We start from the raw sequence: 18,295 nt of genomic DNA on the forward strand, positions 1-18,295 counted from the left end.
ATACATTTCCATAACGTTATGTAATCTCTAAAGCTAAAACAATCAGATCCTCAGATTTCATATAATTATTTACATTTTGAAAATATCCAGCATTTCATGAGCGTCATGGATGTTACATTAAATAGAACTTTTATGGAGGTGACATAAGAGATGTTATGGATGAAATAATTTAATTGCATTTTATGGCAATGTGTCTGAATCACTCCACTACAAACTATATAAAGAGCGTGTTTTAAACATAAATTTTAACCTTTTCATTCATGATTTTTGACACTCAGGACTGGACTTTACTGTTTAATTTACTAGTAAATGTTTATTTAGCATGAGTAGCTGTAGTGTTTTTTGTGTTTCATTATGCTTTTGTTACTAACACTATAAATTATTCCTACGTTTTTGTTCTGTGGTAAGATAACCTTTGCTAATTTGTCTAATTTCCAGTTTATTAATGTGTGTGCTAAGCTTTTGCACTTTGACATAAATCCAGTAATGTATATAAAAAAAAATTGAAGTGTTTGCTGTCTACACCTGGCAATGTTGTTCAAGTTATCATCCTTGTTCAGGGGGTGAAGATCTACGACATCAGCAGTAAGCAACGAATCACCAATGTGTTACGGGACAACTCCAGCTTGAGGCCTGACATGTACCCATGTAGCCTTTGCTGGAAAGATAACACCACACTTATTATTGGCTGGGGACGTTCAGTTAAGGTGGGTATACGTTCACTAAAGGTTTGTTGTCAACATTTTCTAGCAGACCAAACTCATATATATTTTTGTGTTTTAGATTTGTGTTGTCAAGGAACGTGACCCTTCAGAAATGAGAGATTTACCAAGTCGTTATGTTGAGATTGGTAATTCCTAGTTTACGCTTCAAACTTATAGAAATGCAAAACATTTTACCCTTATTTGAACATATTCACTGACCAAGTAATTTCCTGCCATTATTGCCTCTTGCAGTGTCCGCATTTGAGACGGAGTTCTTCATCAGCGGACTGGCCCCTTTGGCTGATCAGCTTGTCACTCTTTACTTTGTTAGAGAGAATTCTGAGCATATGGTAAGATTTCTTACTCTCACTCTGCGTATTAAATGGTTTAGCTCATTTAATCGAAGCTTAATGCCTTACTAGGAATGTCTGCCCTGGGGAAGCAAATCTTTCCTGCTCTCGTGCTAAGGTGTGAGCAGTAGCAAATTATGCAGCAAGTACATTGCTTAGCTGCTTCCATTGCAGCCGAATAAAAAAGAAAGCATTTGCACTCATAAACAAGTAGTGTTAACCTACAGTAGCTAATTGAGATGACTTGCAATAAACAGTGCATGGTATGTCAAGTAAAAAACCACTTATGAGGAATGTGGAACTTTAAAAGAAAATGCTTCCCAGCATTCAGAGCGAGGATTGTTTAACTGTATAATTATGTGCATCACAGGAGGAGGAGTTCCGGTCACGTCCACGTTTAGACATCATCCAGTCATTACCCGAGAGCTGTGAGGAGATCTCGTCGGATGCTCTGACAGTCCGCAACTTTCAGGAGAACGAATGCCGGGACTACAGACTGGGTAATGAAATAGAGCAATAGAGGCAAAGTTAAATAATTTACTGCACTGAATTGGCAGCCATAGGCCGTATCCCTTCATATCCCTGAAGCCATCGTTTATCCAAGAGTGTGAATCTTTCCGAAGTGATTCAGTACACACTGACATTCCAGATTTCACTATGATTCAGTTTGATTAATTATTTTACTGTAGATTATATATGCAAACGTAAAAGAGCTGTTAACACAGTAGTGAGATATAGACAAAAGAATTACAGTTTTAGCGCATTATTTAATGTTTGAATATAACCCAATAAAAAAAAGACGAGCATACTGTAGCTTTTATTTATATTATCGTAATCTTTACAACAATTTTTTTCCTGCCACAATGCCAGCCATAAATCTAAATGTCTTCTATCTATAGAGCATTCAGAGGGAGAGTCTCTGTTCTATATCGTAAGCCCTAAAGACATTGTAGTGGCTAAAGAAAGAGACCAAGATGACCACATTGACTGGCTGCTTGACAAGAAGAAATATGAGGTCTGATTAGCAGCAAATTAGTGAATAACTTGTAAATATAATAGTATCATATTATTTATATTGATGATCTGTATGTTTCTGGAGATGTTTAAAGTTGGTGTGTGTTACAGGAGGCATTAATGGCAGCAGAGATCAGCTTCAAAAATATCAAAAGGCATGATGTTCAGGTATAGACTGTCAGGATCTAAGCATGGAATTTTACGATTTTAGTAAACTGATTTATTAAATTCTTAAAAATATTCAATTTAACATTATTATTTTTGTACAGAAAATCGGCATGGCCTACATCAATCACCTGATGGAGAAGGGGGACTACGATGCAGCAGCAAGGTACTATAAAGTTCTGTTGTGAATGTTATATTAAAAGGTTAGCTATTTGTGAGAAATGCCACAGTGTCTGTCTGGTTCTGCTTACAGAAAGTGTCAGAAAGTGCTAGGGAAGAATATGGAGCTGTGGGAGAACGAGGTGTACAGGTTTAAAACCATTGGACAATTGAAGGTACGTTATAAATAATATTGCCATTTACTTGACTTGGAGGGGAATGTTCATGTAGCAAGGGGTCATTAATTGAATGTGATCATTAGAGACACTATAGTTTCATGAGTCTGTAAAAACACTGACAAATTTCAAAATAAAAATAGCCTTACAAAAATGTATCCACTGTATCCACACAGTATATCAGTCTCCTTTCACTGGCAGCTTTTTCATTTTCCAGTAGAACAATCTGGCCTATTACATCTCCTTCGGGCATTACGGCCTTTCGTAGTTCCCACACTGCTATACCTGTGATTTACCTTTCTTGCTTTAATAAAAGGTCTGTGTAGCTCAGTCCTACGTGTTACACTTTTCCATACAAGTGTTTCACTTCTTATCTAAAATCTTTCCCTGACTCCAGGCCATCAGTAAGTACTTACCCAGAGGAGATCTTCGTCTCAGACCTGCCATTTATGAAATGATTCTGCATGAATTCCTCAAGACTGACTATGAAGTAAGTGTGTATTATACAATAAGGGTTGCACAAATTTTTTTTTTTTCATTTTACCAGTTCTGAAAGGTAGTTGAATTTCTTTTTTAAATGCACTCCACTGTAATATAATTTCTATTCTAACACACTTCTTTCCCAATGTTTTGTACTTTCCAATACCAGTTTACATTTAAGCTGTAATCATAAAAAATATTTACAGTGTGGCTATAATGAAATCCTTTTACCAGAATTTATTTCTACTATTTGACTGATTTGTTAATTTAATAATGTATGTGAGTAAGTATTTATAATTCCACTATGGAGTGTGACCAGGAACAGGACAGGTTCCCTCCCTAGTCTGCTTTCTCTATCATGTTGCTATACAGGTTAAAATTTAGTTCTCGTCTCCTGTAGGGTTTTGCTACACTGATCCGAGAGTGGCCTGGAGAGCTCTACAACAACATGACTGTAGTTCAGGCTGTGATAGACCACTTAAGAAAGGACCCCACCAACAGCATCCTGCTTACTACATTGGCTGAATTGTGAGTAACACGATGTGACATTTCTTTTGCTGAGTGAATTTCAGATATAGTCAAGTATATCAGTCAATTATAAAGCATTTATATAATATATGTATTTGTTATGAATTATACACAGAGTGCATGTAAAAAGTTGATATTATCTTGTTTGACACATACCAGGCAACATGACAATGCTTCAACTTGTTTTTAATTTTCTAACGTTAGTGAAGTACCATATATGTTTCTAGTTAAATTATTGAACAAATATAAACTAATTTCCAGCAAGCAAATGAAACAAGTCCTGTTATTTAAGGGAAGACAGAATGGGAAAGAAAGGTGATTTAAGCAATTTTGAGCGAGTATTACACAATCTGCTCAGTTACTGGGATTTTCACGCACAACCATTTCTAGGGTTTACAAAGAATATTATATACATATTTTGTCTCTGCAATACATAGTTACTGTACTGTTGCAAATAGCGTATCCTCATAGCAGTAAAACTGTGAGGACTGCCTCTATGTCTGAATGTCATATGTCTGTCTTTAGATACACGTACGATCAGCGCTATGACCGAGCTCTGGAGATTTACCTGAGGCTGAGACACAAAGACGTCTACCAGCTTATCCACAAACACAACCTCTTCTCTTCCATCGAGGACAAAATTGTGCTTCTCATGGACTTTGACAAGGAGGTAAACCATCATGTTTAACAGTATATTAAAATTTTGATGAATCCCTTTTAATCAAATATCAAGCAGTCAATATTTGTATGGTGGTCAGTAGAGTCTGTATAACCTGGTGGTTTTTGATACCTTATCAAAAAGACAAGCATAGATAACTTATGCTGTGTAAAGAGCTAGTTTAACATAGCAGCAGTTAATGTACAGCTAATGTACACTCACCTAAAGGATTATTAGGAACACCACACTAATACGGTGCTTGACCCCCTTTCGCCTTCAGAACTGCCATAATTCTACGTGGCATTGATTCAACAAGGTGCTGAAAGCATTCTTTAGAAATGTTGGCCCATATTGATAGGATAGCATCTTGCAGTTGAAGGAGATTTGTGGGATGCACATCCAGGGCACAAAGCTCCCATACCACCACATCCCAAAAATGCTCTATTGGGTTGAAATCCGGTGACTGTAGGGGCCATTTTAGTACAGTGAACTCATTGTCATGTTCAAGAAACCAATTTGAAATGATTCGAGCTTTGTGACATGGTGCATTATCCTGCTGGAAGTAGCCATCAGAGGATGGGTACATGGTGCTCATAAAGGGATGGACATGGTCAGAAACAATGCTCAGGTAGCCCGTGGCATTTAAACGATGCCTAATTGGCACTGAGGGGCCTAAAGTGTGCCAAGAAAACATCCCCCACACCATTACACCACCACCACCAGCCTGCACAGTGGTAACAAGGCATGATGGATCCATGTTCTCATTCTGTTTATGCCAAATTCTGACTCTACTAGTTGAATGTCTCGACAGAAATCAAAACACATCAGACCAGGCAACATTTTTCCAGTCTTCAACTGTCCAATTTTGGTGAGCTCGTGCAAATTGTAGCCTTTTTTTCCTATTTGTAGTGGAGATGAGTGGTACCCGGTGGGGTCTTCTGGTGTTGTAGCCCATCCACCTCAAGGTTGTGCATGTTGTGGCTTCACAAATGCTTTGCTGCATACCTCGGTTGTAACGAGTGGTTATTGCAGTCAAAGTTGCTCTTCTATCAGCTTGAATCAGTCGGCCCATTCTCCTCTGACATCTAGCATCAACAAGGCATTTTCGCCCACAGGACTGCCGCATACTGGATGTTTTTCCCTTTTCACATCATTCTTTGTAAACCCTAAAAATGGTTGTGCGTGAAAATCCCAGTAACTGAGCAGATTGTGAAAGACTCAGACCGGCCCGTCTGGCACCACAACCATGCCACGCTCAAAATTGCTTAAATCACCTTTCTTTCCCATTCTGACATTGAGTTAGGAGTTCAGGAGATTGTCTTGACCAGGACCACACCCCTAAATGCATTGAAACAACTGCCATGTGACTGGTTGATTAGATAATTGCATTAATGAGAAATTGAACAGGTGTTCTTAATAATCCTTTAGGTGAGTGTATATCAGTTCAAGTACACATTTGATGTTGGATAGATCTGTGCCGTATCAAAAGGGACATAATCAATTTAGGCACTTCAAGCGTGTGTAATAGCCATTATGCCTTCTCACTTGATTGATGAAACACAGCCAAATGTGGAAGATACTAAAAACAGATAATGATTACTCAAAATTCTTGAAAAACATCCAGTTTAGTTAAGTCTCTAAATAATATTCATATATAAAGTTATATATGTCAAAACCCACACACACACACACACACACACACACACACACAAATATTTGAATCTGTTTTTGTAATTGTGCTAGTAAGGCAACAATTTCAGTTCAGGTTAGCCTGCAGTTTTTAGGAATATGCTGTATATAGTAGAAAATGTTTGTATTTAATCATAAGAATTGGTTTTCCCAGGGCCCTGCGTTTGTAATCAGGCAAAAGTAACTAATCGCACAGATATAAAAACAAGATAGTTATGGTGATTTAAAGGGCTTAGTTACAGAGCTAATGTGTTAAATTGATGTGTGTTAAATTGATGTGTGTTATTGATGTGTGTTATTGATGTGTGATGTGTTCCACACGTTTATAGATTGTCTTTATCAGCGCTGTGTAGCTGGATGGGCCGGGAAGAGTGCATTGATTACCTGTCACACATTCCTGAAAAATCCGCTCTTTCTCTCTGCTTTTCAGAAAGCTGTTGACATGCTGCTGGATAATGAAGATAAAATATCTGTGAGTTCACCCCACTGCGCTCCGTCTCCTGATTAAAAACACACAAACTCTGTATACTGGTGTGTCTCGACTTTTCATTCTTTCTCTCGTTCTTCAGGTGGACAGAGTGGTTGAAGAGCTGAAAGACAGACCTGAGCTGTTGCATGTGGTAAGCAGCAGCGAAGGCAAATTCAGGGTTATTTAAAGCTTTATTTTTTTGCTGATGCCAAGAAAATGAGTGGAAATATATGAGGAAATTAGAGCATCTAATGGCTGCAGTGGCATCACAAAACTAGCATTAATTTTGAACACAAGAGCTGTAATGAAAAGGTCTGGTCCTGGTCTTTAATAGAATGTTCAAGCTATTTCTTTCCACCTTTTTTTTATTGTATTTCATAGTACAGCATTAATAATTGCTTGACTGATTACACATTAGAGAACAAAACTGGACTTTCCTGACAAGTGTGTCTAAAATTATTACCTCATTTTTCTAACAAAATCGACATGTGTTTTGGGATGATACTTGATTGTTTCCAATATGCTCTGGACCTTTTGGATGTAGTGTGTGTATTGGGATTTGGAAGTTTCCTTTCTTTATTATTATTAAACCTATAAGTTTTTATATCTCAGTGACCTGGCTATGTTTAAAGGTGAATAAGTTTATTTTAAAAGTTGTTTTTTAGAAAATATAACCTAGTAAAAATCTTAATATAGTAGGGTCTACTATTAGAACATACTGTCAATCCAGGAATTCAACTCAGTATACTGCCATTTATTATGAGGCAATGCACAGTGCAAATGAAAAAAAAAAACTACATATCTTATTAGCTTATCAAACTCTGAAAATCTGAAAAATCTTTAAAATGATTCGTTAAATGGACTTGCCAATGTTCTTCTCTTTCCTCAATTTGTCATGTTTTCAGCTCGTTCATTGCAATGTTAATCAAATTGACCTTCTTACCCCATCTTTCCTCTCGCTCCCAGTACCTGCACAAGCTTTTTAAACGAGACCACCACAAGGGCCAGAGATATCACGAGAAGCAGATCAGTCTGTATGCTGAGTACGACCGGTCCAACCTTCTACCCTTCCTCAGAGACAGCACTCACTGCCCACTGGAGAAAGTACAGCTGTTAACACGATCATCTCTTTTATCATGTTTATCTCTATGTCTGATCCTCCTTTGCAAAAGTGAAATATACATGTTCGGTCTGCTCTTATATCGTAGGCCCTTGAGATCTGCCAGCAGCGACACTTTGTGGAGGAAACAGTCTTTCTGCTGAGTGAGTACATCCTTTTGTGAGCTTATGGATATTTCCTGGTGTGATGCTTCTCACTATGATAATGAAAGATCCAGTAATACAGTAAAATAAATACAAACAAGAGCAACATGTACAGTACAGACCCAGCTTTTTCAACTTCTGTTTTAATAACTTTGCTTTTTTTTACAACCTAAAGCATTTCAACCTAAAATCCTCTTTGATTTTTGATTACTGTTTAGGGATCTCTTTCTGTTCTACAATTAGCCTGCCTGAATTAGTTTCACTATTCTAATACAATAAACAACAACAAAATAATAATAATAATAATAATAATAATAATAATCTAATTTGATCTAATGCCCAAAAAGCATTTGTGCTTCTGCACTACCGCACAAATTTTTTTTTTTTGACTCTCAGAAAAGCTTCTGCAATAGTATTATATATTTTTCTATATTGATTAAAGTCAGAACAACACTGATTATATCATTATGATGGCATTTGACGTGGAGTATAATATATTAGGCAGCAAGTGAACAGTCAGTTTTTGAAGTGTAGCTGTTTAACTGGAAAAATGGCTAGGAGTACAGATCTGCGTGTTTTTGAAAAAAGCCATGTTGTGAAGGCTAGAGTATCTCCAAAACAGAGGGGGTTATCATTGGGCTGTACCTGCCAAATATAGACCAAGGAAGGACAACTGGTGAACCAGCAAAAGGGTCATGGGCTCATCCATGCATGTGGAGAGTAAAGACTAGTATATTTGGTTCGATCCCACAAAAGAGCTCTTAATCAACAAGGATGTCATAAATATTTTTTATTATAAATACTATCTATTGCAGGGGATTTGTTTAGCATCCAGTCAAGGTTATCGGTGTGAAATCCACAGCAATACCTGTATTAATTGTATCAATATGCAAAGAAGCAAAGACTCATGAAGTTAGCTAGAGAGAAAGAAGAAATAGCAAAAAAAAAAGAAAAGCAGAATTAGGTACTTTATGTCTTGCTAATTTAAAGACCTGTTTCCTGTTTAGACTACTATAGACTAGCAACAGAACCAGAAGCTAATCAGTTTTTAGATAACAGTGAAAATTTGGTTATTTACAGGAGATAATGCTATTGATTTGCTTCTAGTAATAAATCAGTAATAAATAAAATCAGGTATTGTCTTTAAAAAAAATCATTAAGAAACAGGTGCAAATGATCAGGCTGGTGATTAATATACAGGTGATGCTGAATGTTGAGTGGTTGGAACAGATGAGCGAGGAAATGAGGATGCTGCTGAGATTGTTACGTAAACAATTAATTTTTAAATCATATCTTTTGGCACTTTCTATCCTAACAGTAAAACATTTGTTCCCTTTTTTATTTAATATACATTACTTGACTTAATTTAATATGAAGACATGAGGTTAACACGGAATTGGTTGTTTATGTCTGGGCGATTAAAAAATGGAAAAAGATTTAAAAAAAATAAGGGAAAGTGTATATATATATCAGAATGTCTAAAAATTACTAATATTTGAATAATAGGTCCCCTTTAAGGGAACATGTCTAACTCTTTTTTTACTTTAAGGGAAAGGAAAAAAAAGTTGTAGTTAAAGGAGACTTCCTCTAGCTCTTATTAATAATAGCAGGAGCAAACTTTTTGCTCTGTTCACAGGTCGCATGGGGAACTGCAGACGGGCGTTGCAGATGATCATGGAGGAGCTGGAGGATGTGGATAAGGCCATCGAGTTTGCCAAAGAGCAGGATGATGCTGAACTCTGGGAGGATCTCATCTCTTACTCCATAGATAAACCGCGTAGGTCTAGTCCAAGCCTGCTACCCTGCCACTCAGTGACAATTTGAAAATATAAGACCAAACTGATATTTGTTAAACAGGACCAGACATGTTTGAACGCTCCTGTGATGCTGAAAGCAATGAAATGGTTTAACTCCTGTATATTGGCAAACCTTCTACATTGGAAAGAAAAGCACTGCAATTTGATCTTTTAATAATGGTTTTATGATGGTAAAATATATATTACTTATCTGACTCCACACCACTTCTCCAGCCTTCATCACAGGTCTCCTGAACAACATAGGAACCCATGTGGACCCCATTCTCCTAATCCACCGCATTAAAGAAGGCATGGAGATCCCAAATCTCAGAGACTCACTCGTCAAAATCCTTCATGATTACAATCTCCAGGTAGAGTGAACAATTACACTACTGAACACTGTTTGTTCAAAGCACCTTAGTGTGCATTTGGGTAAAATGTAGGAAACAGTGACATGGTGAGATGAAAAGGGGGTTCGTGCTTCCCTTTCAGGCCTCTCACTGTGTCACAAACGAATTGAAATAAAACATCAAAATAATTTCTTTTCAGAATCAATGTAATTCATATATTTATATAACACACACAACATAATTATTTTTTGGGGGGATTGTGCCATGTCTGAAAATTTGTTTGAGGGTAAGTCATAAATTATCCGGACTCTATCTGTAGAATAGTTTTAAATTAACTTTTAGAAAAGACTAATTTGCTTTACCTAATATTTTTAATACACTTTTGTAATCACCCGTTAAAAATGTTTTGAGCTGAGCTGCAAACTCAGAATGCATCAGAAGTGAATATTCAACCTCGTAGTCCTGAACTGCGATTCACGAATGCATCACTGTCTTCATCAGAAGTGAATATTTGCCCTTGGATAGCAGTCCTCTGTAGTTTAATCCAAAGTTTAGGCTTCAGCTCTTCAATAAACATCTCACTATAACCAGCACTTTTGATTGTTGAGTCTTTTTCCTGATAATACTTGCCTTTAAGAATCCCAGAAATTAGTGTCAATTTTCCAGCTAATGGTTGACTTTTAAACTTTTTCTCGGTCAGTGATTAAGGAAGTTTACATTTCCATACTCTGCCAATTACTCTCAGGCTTGTAGTGATGAATCCATGTTTCATCACCAGTAATGATTAAATCTCCTGAATCTCTTAAAGAAGAGAACCTTAGAGTCCAAATTTTGTCTGCAGATATCCAAACGCTTCTGTTTATGCTTTTCAGTCAGTTGCTTTGGCACCAGGTACACTCTCAGACCGCAAAAAAATCACAAGTGGGGCATCCATTTTTGCTCGCACTAATGTAACACGTTTACACCTGCACAGCAGTGACTAGGGATATTTTGGGGACAGTACCATTATACAGAAATGCTGATAATACAGTATAGCCTATGTTTTAATATAACTAGAGTGCTGATAATTGTTGACTCAAACCTATTAAATGTGGAGTCCCTGTGTTACTTATAGTTGCAAGAAAAATATGTGAAACCTTTGGGATTACGTAAACTTTTGCATGAATTGGTTATAAAATGTGCTCTGATCTTCATCTACGTCACAATAGAAAAGCAACAATAGAAAAGCACGGTCTGCTTAAAATAATACCACACAAACATTATATGGTTTTCATGTTTTTATTGAACATAACATGTAAACATTTACAGTGCAGGGTGGAAAAACTATGTGAACCTTTGGACTTAACTGGTTGACCCTCCTTTGGCAGCAATAACCTCAACCAAACGTTTCCTGTAGTTGCAGATCAGACCTGCACAACGATCTGTAATTTGGACCACACCTTTACAAAACTGTTTTAGTGTAGCAATATTCTTGGGATGTCTGGTGTGAATCGCTCTCTTAAGGTCATGCCACAGCATTTCAATCGAGTTGAGGTCAGGACTCTGACTGGGCCACTCCAGAAGGCGTATTTTGTTCTGTTGAAGCCATTTTTTTGTTAAATTACTTGTATGCTTTGGGTCCTTGTCCTGTTGCATCACCCATCCTCTGCAGAGCTTCAGTTGGCAGACAGATGGTCTTACGTTTTCCTGCAAAATGTGTTGATAAACTCTGGAATTAATTTTTCCATCAATAACAACAATCCGTCCAGGCCCTGAGGCAGCAAAGCAGCCCCAAACTATGATGCTCCCTCCACCATGTTTTACAGTGGGGATGAGGTTTTGATGTTGGTGTGCTGGCTTTTTTTTCTCCACACATAGTGTTGTGTGTTTTTTCCAAACAACTCAATTTTGGTTTCATCTGTCCACGGAATATTTTGCCAGTAGTGCTGTGGAACATCCAGCTGCTCTTTTGCAAACTTCAAACGTGCTGCAATATTTTTTTTGGACAGCAATGGCTTCCTCCGTGGTGTCCTCCCTTGTACTCCATTCGTGTTTAATGTTTTCCTTATTGTAGATGTGTCAACAAAAATGTTAGCATGTTCCAGAGATTTCTGTAAGTCTTTAGTTGACACTTTAGGATTTTTCTTTACCTCATTAAGCATTCTGCGCTGTGCTCTTGCAGGCATCTTTACAGGACGACCACGCCTAGGGAGAGTAGAAACAGTGCTGAACTTTCTCCATTTGTAGACAGTCCGTCTTACGGTGGACACAAACATCAAGGGTTTTGGAGATACATTTGTAACCCTTTCCAGCTTCAGGAGCTCTTTTCTGCGAGGCGTGGTTCACATCAGGCAGTGCTTCTTGAAACCAGTGAACCCAAAACTGGTGTGTGTTTTTAGTTAGTTAAGCCTTTATTTGTCACGTATACATTACAGCACAGTGAAATTCTTTCTTCGCATATCCCAGCGTAACTGGGGTCAGAGCGCAGGGTCAGCCATGATACAGCGCCCCTGGAGCAGATAGGGATAAGGGCCTTGTTTAAGGGCCCAACAGTGGCAACCTGGTGGAGCTGGGGATCCACCCGCCAATCTTCCAATCAGAAACTCAGTGCCTTAGCCCTCTGAGCCACCACTGCCCCACTTTAAAGGGCAGGGCAGCTTTCAGTAACACATTCAATATCATCACACTGATTAGACTGAAGGTTGGCTCACTCCTGGCTCCAATTAGCTCCTGGAGAAGTCATTAGGCTAGGGGTTTACATACTTTTTCCACCCTGCACTTTGAATGTTTACATGTTATGTTCAATAAAAACATGAAAACATATAATGATTGTGTAGTATTATTTTAAGCAGACTGTGTTTTTCTATTGTTGTGACTTTGATGAAGTTTAGAGCACATTTTATGACCAATTCATGCAAAACTCCACATAATCTCAAAGGGTTCACATACTTTTTTTGCAACTGTATGTGTCCTCGTGTTACTTATGTTACTATAGAAACAATAACATATTACAAAGATTTACGTTGGGGCATAGCTCATTTTAAAATGCACACTTAAATGTTAACATGTAAAATATATATATTCATGGATCTCGGTTTAGATTTTATTAAGGGAGGGCTGTAAGAAGATCCTGGTGGCAGATTCACTCTCCCTGCTGCAAAAGATGCACAGAACTCAGATGAGAGGTGTTCGAGTCGATGGTAAAACACCCTTCACTGCATTTCACTCATTTGTTAATTTGTATATTCCAGGAAAGGTGTAGTAATGCTGTTTGTCTTTTTCTTTTTATGTAGATGAGAACATCTGTGAAGCATGTCATGTCACAATATTGCCATCAGGTGTGATTTGTAGCTTGATTCCTGCATCCTAATTCTGACATGTTTCCAGGTGTCACGCTGTCATGTTGGTAACGCCCTGTTTAAGTGTGTAATTATAATTAAGTTTATTGCAAATTCATGTGGCAGAGTACAATATGACTCAGGCTTTCAGACACTTTTTCAGCCATGTTCCTGATAGTGTTTCAAATTTTTTTTGTCTAAAATTTTTAGAAAAAAGATTATATCAAAAAGAAGTTGGACAATTATTCTAATTTAAAATATAAACAATAAGCCAGCCCAAGCACCCTCGGAAATCGCCACCTGGGCACAACAGAATGAAAGTGGGCACAGTGGGTACATGCAGTTGAAGGGGACATACCAATACCATCATGACATAATTTTAGAAAAGGGGGAATTTTGGGATGTCACTCGATATGATGTCACTCGATATCACTCAATGTCATATCACTCGGTATAACGTCACAGAAAGTTATTAACCACATTTCAGCCTAAGGCTTCGTCACGGCTGATCCTTTTAAGATATTATAAATTCCTCCACAATTTAGATCACCTAGGCCTGGTTTGTTGGGATTGTTATCATTTTAATCCCCTTATCCCCTAAGAGAAGTTCATCAAGATCCATTGGTGCATTTTGCAAACAACCCAAAATAACTGTCCAAAAGCCCAGGACATGCAAAGCAAAAGTTTTTCAGCTCCATAAAATCTAAATGTGTACCAGGTTTCTTGTGCATACGTTCAAGTGAGCATGAGCTATGGCCCAAAATTGTGTGGGGGCCCACTGCTTGGGTCCTAATTATTAAACTGTATGAACACCATTATTTTAAAATCTGTGTATTCATTTACCTGGGTTTTGGATTTTAAATGGTGAAACAAACTAACTTAAAAAAAAAAAACAATGAATGCAGCTATCTGAACAGGCAGTGTTGTGACCATTTACACAAAATAATTGCTGTTGATAGTGCACCCGAACTTTATACCTGTTAAATGATTCTTAAGAGATATGCTAGGCTGTGTATGAGCTGAAGAGGAAACATGCTTGGGGTTATTAGCGGATTTTTATCCAAACCAAGACGGGCAAGTAATGATAGTTTGGGGTCTACCCAACAAATCCAAAACCCCACATGCTCAGTTTGATGTCTGAAGCCTCTCCAATCCACACACACTAGCAGGACCTCTGTTTTTTTTTTTTGTTTTCTTTTTATCTGTCATTATCTAGTGCTGTGTTGCCGGTACTGATTCAAACCATTTGAGTTTTAGTTTTGTTAAATCTCCCAGCAGCATGTCGTATCTTAAAACGCCAGGGAGGGTTCTCCCTTTTTTCACACAGATCTCATCTTGCCCCTGAAACTACTTCTTCTCACTGACCACTGAGTCCACCTGCTTTTCTTTATACAGAACGCAGCCAAGATGCAACAATGGCGCAGTATTTCAGTGCTGAACAGGCTGTGTGAATAGGGCTAATGTCAAGCCCAGGGAGTAACATTTCTTCACCGTTTTTCCCTTGCTTCTGTCTCCCCAGACTTTCTGTACAACTGATTAAAACTTCATCTAACTTGTAAATTGACATTTCATGACCTTCTATCAACTGCCTTGGAATGATTGACATAATGAATGGTGTTCATTATAGTATTAATTGCTCCTTATAAATATTCAAATAAATTTAATTCTACTTTTAATGTATTAATGCAATATTTTCAGCTGTAGTTTTTCTTTGTTTTAACATTTAATAGCAATTATTATTATTTAGGGCCCAAGCACTATAGGGTGCACAGGACCCCCTTGTTTTTCTAAGAATCTCGGTCCTGCACTCGTTATCTGTATTAATGGCATAATTGATGTTTAAACTCGTTATTAGTATAAAAGACACCTGTCCACAACCTCAAACAGTCACACTCCAAACTCCACTATGGGCAAGACCAAAGAGTTGTCAAAAGACACCAGAAACAAAATTGTAGACCTGCACCAGGCTGGGAAGGCCTCTCTTATCTTTTTAAGTGGGAGAACTTGCACAATTGGTGGCTGACTAAATACTTTTTTGCTTCACTGTAGCACATACACACTTGCACGTATGCACACGAAACTTTGTACACATTTAGAGCTCTTAGGGGATTTATATGATCGCCACCAAACCGGGCCAACTTGATCTAAAGACATTGAGAATGCAAAATTTCGGATGGATTTTTGATATCTCGAAAGGGTCAGCCATGACAATACCTTAAACTTACACTGAGAAATGATTAATAACTTTCTGTGTGGCATTATAGAGTAACATTATATTCAGTGACACGTTCAGTGACATCACATTCAGTGACATCATAGTGTGATGCTTATTTTACAGCATCTGCAGCCTATTGAACACAGGTACACATCACACACACATACACATACACACACAGATGCACACATGCACAAACAGACTTATATTACACACACATTACAATTGTTAACACTCACACAGACACACGCACATATACACAAACACACACACACACACATCTCTGTCTCACACGCCCGCACGCAGAAACACACACACACTAACAAGTCACATGTCTCACACACACATATTAACACACACATCACAAATGTTAACACACCACACACAAACTCACACACCACACACAAACACATTTACTTGCACACACACCTCTCTCTCACTCTCTCATACTCTTACACACACTAACCCTCACACACACACTAACACAATCAACAAATATTTAGGGCCCAACATCAGCCCTGTATAGTGTGTAATGTGTGCCAGTTGTGCGATTCTTCTTCTTATTATTGTCATTAATAATTCCTTGCAATTCATGTTGTTTGTTTCAGACACGGCTCAGCCCTTCAGTGTAGTGGTCTTCCACTGCAGACATATGTTTCATAAAGAGTGTCTCCCCTCGTCAGGAACAGTAAGACACTTTTTCTCCTAAAAACAAAAAACGCAATTTCTCTGTACTTAGCTTAAATTTTTTTTATTTCATTAAAAATGTTGAAGATTTAAGTTACATTTTTTAGTTTGTACTATTTGCCTGTTTACTTTATGGATTTAGTGTTGGATCTTTAGAGAGGAATATTAACCAGTTTTTGAGGTGATACTTCTACTTTTGGTTTATATATATTTATTTACGTATGTCTGTTTAATTTGTTGTATTTAGGTGTATAATTAAGTATTTGTAAAGTACCTTCCATTGTCTTTATCTGTCACCGTTTAGTTCACAATAAAAGCCATGATGTGTGTGGAATTTCAAATTTAGAGCTTAAAGCTAAAATAAAATGAAATTATTGGCACTGCCCAGTGTTCCATGCCTCAAATGAGATCAAAAAAACTCTAGAAAATGAGAAACACAAATATACTTATTGTATCTTTCATTTGCTAGATGCCAGGTGGACAGTACTGCAACATCTGCAGCGCCAAGAGACGAGGCCCGGGCAGCGGCATTCTAGAGATGAAGAAATAGTGCCCTTCCACCCAATGACTCTCAACATACATACTGCTAGCTATCAAGTCTCAGTGATTCATATTACAAAATGATCAAGTCTGCTTAACTGAGTGTTAGCACATTATTATTATTAATATTTAAGAATATTTTTTGTTTCTTTGTTTGTTTGTTCTTGTCTGCACAGCTGTGAGGCATTTAATTTGTTTTTTGCAATGCTTATAAAATGTTCCATTTTGCATGCAAGTCATTTGTACACTAGTATTTTTTGAGTCATATCAGACAAACAGAAAGACATGGATAAGTATGTGTAAGTGGTTATAGATCCATATTACACTGCCTATTTAGAAAAATAAAAAGAAATTGTATTCTGGCGCCAAGTGTGGTGGCCAAGTAATGTGTGAAAATGATTCATGTGCCAGGAAAAACTCGTCACAATGTGAGTCCTGTAATATGGTCGTGCCATCGGGCAGAATAAGTCCATAAATGTGATAAACTGGTCATTCAGTAAATTTTCATCCTCAGCTGACTTCAATTTATTGCCACATAATGTTTGCTGAGAACAGACTAAAGCAACCCCAGATCGTAACACTGCATGGCTGCTAAGCAAGATACCCTCACGCTGATGCCATCACTGTGGAATCGGGTCAAACTCAACAGACCACATTACATTTTCCCATTGTTCCAAGTCCGATCTTAATGCTTCCTACAAAATAATGCACTTTATCTAATTAGTCCTAATCTTGTGCGTTCTCATCACATTGTTTGTGCAAAATGCTTATACTTTCACTATTAAATATAAACAGCCTCACCTATATTTTGAGGTTTGACTATATTTTCATGTTTCAAAGAGATTTACACAGGGCATTAAACTGCAATGCAATATTTTCAGCTGTAGTTTTTCTTTGTTTTAACATTTAATAGCAATTATTATTATTATTTAGGGCCCAGGTGCACAGGACCCCCTTGTTTTTCTAAGAATCTCGGTCCTCCACTCGTTATCTGTATTAATGGCATAATTGATGTTTAAACTCGTTATCAGTATAAAAGACACCTGTCCACAACCTCAAACAGTCACACTCCAAACTCCACTATGGGCAAGACCAAAGAGTTGTCAAAAGACACCAGAAACAAAATTGTAGACCTGCACCAGGCTGGGAAGGCCTCTCTTATCTTTTTAAGTTTTTTACAAACAGATATTAAAATGTAAAAACAATATACAAAAAAAAGAAATAGACAGAAAAAAAGAAGAAATTAAATGAAATTTACAATAATGATGAAGAAATATATTTTTTTGAAACAGAGACACAATGAAGTGGGATTAAACAATAAAGACGGATCATTTGTAAACTTTTTTTTTGAAAAAAAAACTTAATATGCACAAACTAAGGTTAAAAAAAGCTTTTGATGGAGTATATTGTGGGTTTATGTGTTAATTCATCCAAATTTATCCAAAAATAAAAATGTATCTTAAATTAGAAAAGGGTACCAGACTAGGCTGCCCACTGAGTTTTTTATTATTTGCAATATACTATATTTTCAAACATTAAGCCAGAGTATTACCCAATATGACAATATTATAGGTATATAGGTAGAAGAACATTAATTTCTTTGTTTGCATTTGACATTTCAATTTACTTATCAAATCCAGAAAGCTATCACTTTTAGATTCCTTTAGCCTCATATGGCTAAAGGAACCATTTAGTATGGTTACAAACTAAATATTTCAGACCCAAATAATGAGCT

General features: G+C 37.2%; 1 protein-coding gene across 2 annotated transcripts in view; it reads left to right on the top strand.

Annotated features, from left to right (window-relative positions):
* Positions 1-17,364, top strand: part of vps41 (VPS41 subunit of HOPS complex) — a 42,056-nt gene extending 24,692 nt beyond the window's left edge. For both annotated transcript variants that reach the window (XM_053487848.1, XM_053487849.1), the window contains 21 exons: positions 561-707; positions 784-850; positions 957-1,054; positions 1,425-1,554; positions 1,954-2,069; positions 2,180-2,236; positions 2,338-2,399; positions 2,487-2,568; positions 2,966-3,058; positions 3,449-3,576; positions 4,102-4,246; positions 6,354-6,395; positions 6,493-6,543; positions 7,359-7,496; positions 7,601-7,655; positions 9,292-9,432; positions 9,686-9,822; positions 12,881-12,980; positions 13,074-13,118; positions 15,942-16,021; positions 16,490-17,364. In XM_053487848.1, the coding sequence (XP_053343823.1) occupies positions 561-707; positions 784-850; positions 957-1,054; positions 1,425-1,554; positions 1,954-2,069; positions 2,180-2,236; positions 2,338-2,399; positions 2,487-2,568; positions 2,966-3,058; positions 3,449-3,576; positions 4,102-4,246; positions 6,354-6,395; positions 6,493-6,543; positions 7,359-7,496; positions 7,601-7,655; positions 9,292-9,432; positions 9,686-9,822; positions 12,881-12,980; positions 13,074-13,118; positions 15,942-16,021; positions 16,490-16,570 (1,995 nt within the window). In that variant the 3' untranslated portion in view covers positions 16,571-17,364. The remainder of the gene's footprint in view (positions 1-560; positions 708-783; positions 851-956; positions 1,055-1,424; positions 1,555-1,953; positions 2,070-2,179; positions 2,237-2,337; positions 2,400-2,486; positions 2,569-2,965; positions 3,059-3,448; positions 3,577-4,101; positions 4,247-6,353; positions 6,396-6,492; positions 6,544-7,358; positions 7,497-7,600; positions 7,656-9,291; positions 9,433-9,685; positions 9,823-12,880; positions 12,981-13,073; positions 13,119-15,941; positions 16,022-16,489) is intronic.
* The last annotated feature ends 931 nt before the right edge of the window (positions 17,365-18,295 follow it).

Source organism: Clarias gariepinus, chromosome 26, assembly GCF_024256425.1.
Source record: "Clarias gariepinus isolate MV-2021 ecotype Netherlands chromosome 26, CGAR_prim_01v2, whole genome shotgun sequence".
NCBI classification, from domain to species: domain Eukaryota; kingdom Metazoa; phylum Chordata; class Actinopteri; order Siluriformes; family Clariidae; genus Clarias; species Clarias gariepinus.